The sequence below is a fragment of the Eurypyga helias genome, unplaced genomic scaffold (assembly GCF_000690775.1).
Source record: "Eurypyga helias isolate BGI_N326 unplaced genomic scaffold, ASM69077v1 scaffold45940, whole genome shotgun sequence".
Lineage (NCBI taxonomy): Eukaryota > Metazoa > Chordata > Aves > Eurypygiformes > Eurypygidae > Eurypyga > Eurypyga helias.
The window spans coordinates 668-6,798 of record NW_010228503.1 but is presented as its reverse complement, the minus strand read 5'-3'; the positions used below and the strand labels follow the sequence as shown (position 1 = coordinate 6,798).

Genomic DNA, 6,131 nt, shown 5'->3' with positions numbered 1-6,131 from the left:
CCAATACACTATGTTTTTGTGGGTCATGGGAAGGTTTTATTTCTCTCTTAGAGCCTCAAATCCCTGTTTTAAGACAACCCAGGGACACACAAGGATGCGTTAGAGCCGCTCCTTTTACTTCTCACCTGATCTGTATTTTGAGATGGCGTCTTAAAAGAAGGGCAAACGTAATAAGCCAGCTACAGGACTGTTTATAACTCTCTGTCAGGTCTTTGATTTGGGCCAGCAAGGAAGCTTGTTAGATTCGATAAAGCAACTTAGCATCTCTGGAAAAGGCTATTGAAAGAACATGAAACAAATGAAAAGCTGGGAGAGACTTAATGGTAAATACATGGCCTGGCAGTTCAGCACAGCTACATCCTGTTTGTCGTTATTATTTAATACTGGCATCGATTGTTCGAAGGATGAGACAGACCAGGCAATTCTCTGTGGGGATTTACTCAAATACCATTTCACTTTGAGATTACACAAGCCCACAAGCTTGGATCACACTGTCTTCTTGGGAAATTTTAATTAATTGATTTAATGTCGGGGACTACTGTGGTCAAGTAGTAAACAACACCTCCCTGATCACCTCCGTGGACAAACCAAGTCCCTGCTAGCTATCAAGCAGTGCCCAACTCCAGGTTAGAAGCAGCGCACCACTGACCTGCTCCTCCAGAACAACAATTGTACACCTACCATCCCACGTGCTGCTAGCATAAGCTGTTGGTTTGGAAACAGCTACTGGCTCAGGCTCTTTGGTCTTTATATTAAATTTTCTGAGTGCCCAGAGGCCCAGAACCGTTTACACCAGCTCTCCACAACAGTGACGCATGGATATGAAGGGAAGACTGGAGAGTAATTATTTCCACCATTGTCACGTTAGTGGCTTCTCTTTAATAGCAGAACAAGGCTAAACTCAAGATGCTCAGAGGGCTGGAGCCCCTCTGCCATGGGGACAGGCTGGGAGAGTTGGGGGTGTTCAGCCTGGAGAAGAGAAGGCTCCGGGGAGACCTTATTGCAGCCTTCCAGTGCCTGAAGGGGCTACAAGGGAGCTGGGGGGGACTTTTTACAAGGGCCTGTAGTGACAGGACAAGGGGTAACGGGTTTAAATTGAAAGTGGGGAGGCTTAGATTAGATATCAGGAAGAAATTCTTCCCAGAGAGGGTGGGGAGGCACTGGGACAGGTTGCCCAGAGAAGCTGTGGATGCTCCATCCCTGGGAGTGTCCAAGGGCAGGCTGGATGAGGCTTGGAGCAACCTGGTCTAGTGGAAGGGGTCCCTGCCCATGGCAAGGAGGTTGGAACTAGATGATCTTTTAAGGTCCCTTCCAACCCAAACCATGCTGTGATTCTATGATTCTAAGTACCTCCATCAGGTATGTGGCAGCCAAGATGGCAAAACTCAGTTCATAGAAAGGGAAGGTGATTTTTAAGACTGATTTCACCCACACGTTCTTTCACACTCACATTCTCACACACATATCCAAGTGGTCTGGTGAGGACTGCCTATGGTGAGACAGAGAAGTCCTCCTCGTGCCTCCATGATTCATCCTGAGTGATGCAGACACCGTGTGATATTTAATCTGTCTCAATACAGGCAGCTCCAGGGCTGCATCACACTCTTGTCACTCCACATCTGCACTGCGTTCTTATCCGAGGTACAGCCTTGCTGCCACCAGCACACATTCCTTCTGCTACCACATTCCCCTCTGCTCTCAGCCTCCTGAACTGCAGCCCATACATTGTTCTTAGCCATGATGATTTCCACACAGAACCATCTGTCTTCCAAAGTTCTCCGCAAGCACTGCTCACTCCCCACAGACACCTAGGTATGTAATACCTGCTTGATATACAGAGCAAACAAAAGGGCGATTGGGCCAGCAGTTTATTCCTAGGTTGTCCCTGGCAATGAAGGTCCCTTTACGTAGACCAGATAAATTGTCTTACAAACAGCCTACTGACTGCTGGCCGGAAATCTGTGGCTACATGCATCGATTCCCAACCTCCACCTGCCTTTACAACTAAGCGTTACCCTTTCCACCACCTAACTCTTTTCCTCGGAGGCAACTGCCAGGAGTTTGGAAGCAAGGTCATGGCAAAACGAAACCAAAACAAACCAAAAGAACGATGGAAAGATGAAGATGGAATACCTTGGAGCTGGGGAAGCTTCCTTCCTTGGTTTGGAGGTGGGCAGCACCCTGGGCCGGCAGCAGCAGGAAAGGATCGGCAGAGAGTGCAGCTGAATAGCTGGGAGCATGGCTTTCTCTCCCTGAGACTGAGCAGCTGTCCTGGACCTGGATGTGGGGCAAAACTGCAAGGGAACAAGAGGGAGGACGGAAAGCAGCTACTTTCCATTTTTTACAGGTTCGAACAAGCGTTTGTGTCTTTGTCTTAGAGCAGATGTGAAACCAAGCCTGTCTGTCTTTAGAAGGATTCAGCTCTCTCTCAAGAGTCAAACAAACAATTTCTCAACAGCCATTTTTATTGCTTTGGATGACACACCACCGGAGGGAAATAGTTTTCTGCCATTCTTTAGCTTCTTTCTTTACCAGAGTAAGTAAATCCCCTGGGACTACTGATACAAGGTAAATGGTTAATTTTGCACCCAAACTGACAAGGCAAGTCAAAAGAGTTGAACATTCCCCAAAGCAGACTACTCGTGAAGAACGGCACCACAAAACTGCCCAAGTACCCACTCAGGGGAGTAATTAACTACCAACCGCACGGAGAACGAGTTCTTAGAGCCATCGCTAACGAGACCGAAATGTCTGTGTCTCAAGATGACACAGCAGAGGTTCAGGCTTGGAAGTGGCAGCAAGGTTTAGTTCAAGCCAAGAATAATCAACAAAAATCTTTCCATTCATTCCAACGGGCTTTGGCTAAGGGCCCTCCCGCACGCGCACACACACACAAACCCTTCACAACAGCCAGAAACGGTGTCCTGAACACCTTCCACTCCCAGCTCCTGCCACTGCCCAGCCTCCACCTACAGAATAAATATCCATGGCTTTAACAACGAAGAACAGTTACTTTCCTTCATGTGATACCTCCAGAAAAGTGCTACGTCTCTGAATTATACCGACTTAAAATGATATACTGCTCTAGTATTTTAAATACAATAAATAGAGCATGAGCTGAGTGCAACTTCACTTGCAAGTTTTATGCTTTTTTTAGGAGACGCACTAAATTTAGTAATCAAAATTGCCTCCAACAGTATTCGACGAAAAACTAGTAAGAAGTTATAAATAAAATCACATCCTTCAAAGATATCCCACGCACTTCTTCTCTCCACATTGCACAGAGAAGCAGAGTGTTCCTGTGAGCATATGGAGCGAAGACAAACGAGGAAGCTGAAAATTACCTAACAATAAAAAGCAAAACCATACAAGTTAATGCTACATACCCTCCCATAAACAGCCTGTTTCCTACATTTAATCTTGGTGCGTACAACCCAGTTCTATTTCCCCCCGCCCTCCCCTTCAAAAAACAGTTCCAGGAGGAACATCTTGCAAGATATGGGTTGATTCATCTTCATCTTGCTCCTTTTTACTGCAGAGTGGAAAAGATTCTTGAACAAACTGCCTACATATTGGGCAGTGCTGAAAATACTTGATGCAGCCATCACACAAGCACGTGTGCCTGCAGGGTAGGAGGGCCCAGTTCACTGTGCCATTCTGGCAAATAACACAGTCTTTACTGTTTTCTTCATGCAATTCTGGTTCATCTTCAGCCAGTCCGGCCTTTTCCAGCAAGGTTCTGTCAGTACTTCTCTCAGCAGGGGATGTATCGCTTGAAGACAGTCCAGTACTACTTGCAGACATGAAGAGTTGCTAAAATACACACATACACAGACATTTAGAAGGCAACAAACCCTCCCCTGATACCTGAACACACACACACGTGCGATGCAAGCTCCACTGGGTCAGATTCACCAGTTTCCACTGGGGCAAACAGTGCCAGGCTCACTCTGTGTGAGTCCTGACAGCCGCCTGGCCTTCAGCTGAAGGTATTGCAGAAGCATAAAATTCCATAAACCACTGGGAAAATAAGGCCTCAAAAGTCTTAGCTGAATCAAATCAGTGTATGTGCATGAACTTTAACAGAACTGCCCAGGTTTTGAGCAGCTCGGGTTTCGGGTATATCTGTGCTTGGAGGGAAGCTGCTATCTACTACCAAAAATACATCCACCAAGTAGTCAAATCTGCTTCACTCAACCCATTCAGCTCCTGCTCATAATACAATCCCCTACTCCTTTTTGTCTTATTTTAAGTGCCAATTCTTCCAGGCACGATCTCTGAATAGAGCCAGTAACCCCCCATGCAGCCAGCGATGCCCACAGAGCGCACACGGCTCCACTACATAAAGTGCCGCTGCACAGTCGGTGCCGTGCAGTTTAAGCAGCGTTTTTACAAAGGCAACCCCCACACAAAAAGAAAACCTACTGGGAAGAACAGAGAAGTTCACCTGGATCAATTATGTCAGCAAAAAATGGCCAGGACAAACATTTCTTTGGACAAACCTATTTCTGAATGAATGCTAATTGAGTCAATTCAATTAATTTGGCCCAATTTCTAGCTTATCAATACCACACGTTATTTTTATTATCACTGTAATAGAAGAGTGAATCGCACAGAATCACATCAGCTGCCTGACAGACACAGGACAAAGATGGTCCCACAACACACACAGGTGAGGGAAACTGGAATGGGATAACGAGAACGTTGGTTTAACTTATAGTAATTCCTAACTTTTACAAATGTCTTGCAGTAAAAAGGAATTTTAAACCAAAAAGTTTCTTCTGAGGCTTTCCCAGTTGAAGGGCAGTAGAGGGGAAAGTGCTCATTTGAGAGATTAGCAAGGAGGGAACGTGTTCTGCAGAGAGGAAGCACTCGACAGCTCATTAAAGCCTTACTACTGCTTTAATAAGCAGACAGCACCAAGGCCTCCAGACCACCATCAACCAATTTCTCCAAGCAACCTTGAATACTGTCATACCAATTATTTCTGTGCAGTAACTTGGGTTGGAACTACTTAATTGAGAAACTAATTTTAACTATTATCCGGTTCTTTGCACGACAGTAAGTGTCTTACACTAATTTAGGCTGCTGAAAGCCTACACAAACCAAGCTTAACGCTGTCACACAAATGAAACGAGACTCAGCACGTATCTTACCTTCAGATTGTGGTATTGACCTTGAGCTAGAAGCAGATACTGATATAATATTCTGCAGGAAAGTCTGTAGCTCTCATCAGGAATGTGAATTACAGCCACCATTGAAATCTATCAAAAGAAGAATGCCATGTTTAGTAACTTCCCTTTTCTCTACAGGATTCAACAGAACAGCTTGCGTGAAAGATCACCGACTTTGGTACAACCTCCGGCCTGCTGATTTCCTCAGACAACCGGGACTTCAACAGTGCTGACTTCCAGAACAGATCAAAAAAATATGCTGGACAAGGTAAAAACAGGATCCGGCACAAAATAGCACTTTGTGACCCCTCAGCTTTCTGCCCCGGTTCTCCAAGGAGCCCTTCAACGTCCAGTTTACAGCAGGCATCCGCTCCGACTGCTCTCACCTAATGGAATCAGGCCCCAAATCAAAAAGGCACCTAAGCACATGCAGTCCTGACATGCTTATGCAGCTGAAGGACTTGCTTACAGTCACGGACGGGCCTTGGAGAGGCAACCTGCGTCATGAGTTCAACCAGGCGTAGCAGCTCCTACGTCTAGCAGCTCTGTCCACTCCACTAACTCCTCCTTGAAGGTGACAAACCACAAGGAGTTTCCCACAGGAACCGAGCCCATGGGAGCCCATGCACTGAAGTCCCATCCGACGCCTGCAACCGCATCCCGCTCTGTCTTCAGCACAAGAAGCGACCCTGCCAGCTGATGTCCGAGTGCGGAATTACAGGGAAACAGGTAAAAGGGAAAGTCTTCTCTACTTTCTCCCACGTCCCTCACAAACACACAGACCACAGCCTTGCGACTAGGAAAAGCGTTTGGAAGTGTCGCTGACTGGCTTGTAAATCAAGTAGGCAAAAGACAAAATGTCACTGGAAAGGATCATGACAGGACCCCACGGGCTGATTTCAAGAGTCATTTTTCTGAAAATAAAAGCGCCCTGAGCTTGCACGCTGTGCCTAGTAC

The 6,131-nt window shown here is 46.3% G+C and overlaps 1 protein-coding gene across 1 annotated transcript; it reads right to left on the bottom strand.

The window, feature by feature from the left end:
• Nucleotides 1-3,462: 3,462 nt before the first annotated feature.
• Nucleotides 3,463-5,789, bottom strand: LOC104515425 (cell growth regulator with RING finger domain protein 1-like). The gene is made up of 3 exons (XM_010159388.1): nt 5,709-5,789; nt 5,157-5,264; nt 3,463-3,813 (listed from the first exon to the last, which is right to left on the bottom strand). Exons 1-3 carry the CDS (start codon nt 5,787-5,789, stop codon nt 3,463-3,465), a joined length of 540 nt encoding a protein of 179 aa, XP_010157690.1.
• Between the last annotated feature and the right edge of the window lie 342 nt (nt 5,790-6,131).

Coding starts and splice junctions, on each gene's coding strand:
- LOC104515425 (XM_010159388.1), bottom strand. CDS start 5,789: ATGGGCTCGGTTCCTGTGGGAAACTCCTTGTGGTTTGTCACCTTCAAG. Junction 5,265..5,708: donor AGTGGACAGAGCTGCTAGAC/GTAGGAGCTGCT, acceptor TTCTTTTGATAG/ATTTCAATGGTGGCTGTAAT. Junction 3,814..5,156: donor GTCAATACCACAATCTGAAG/GTAAGATACGTG, acceptor TGTGTATTTTAG/CAACTCTTCATGTCTGCAAG.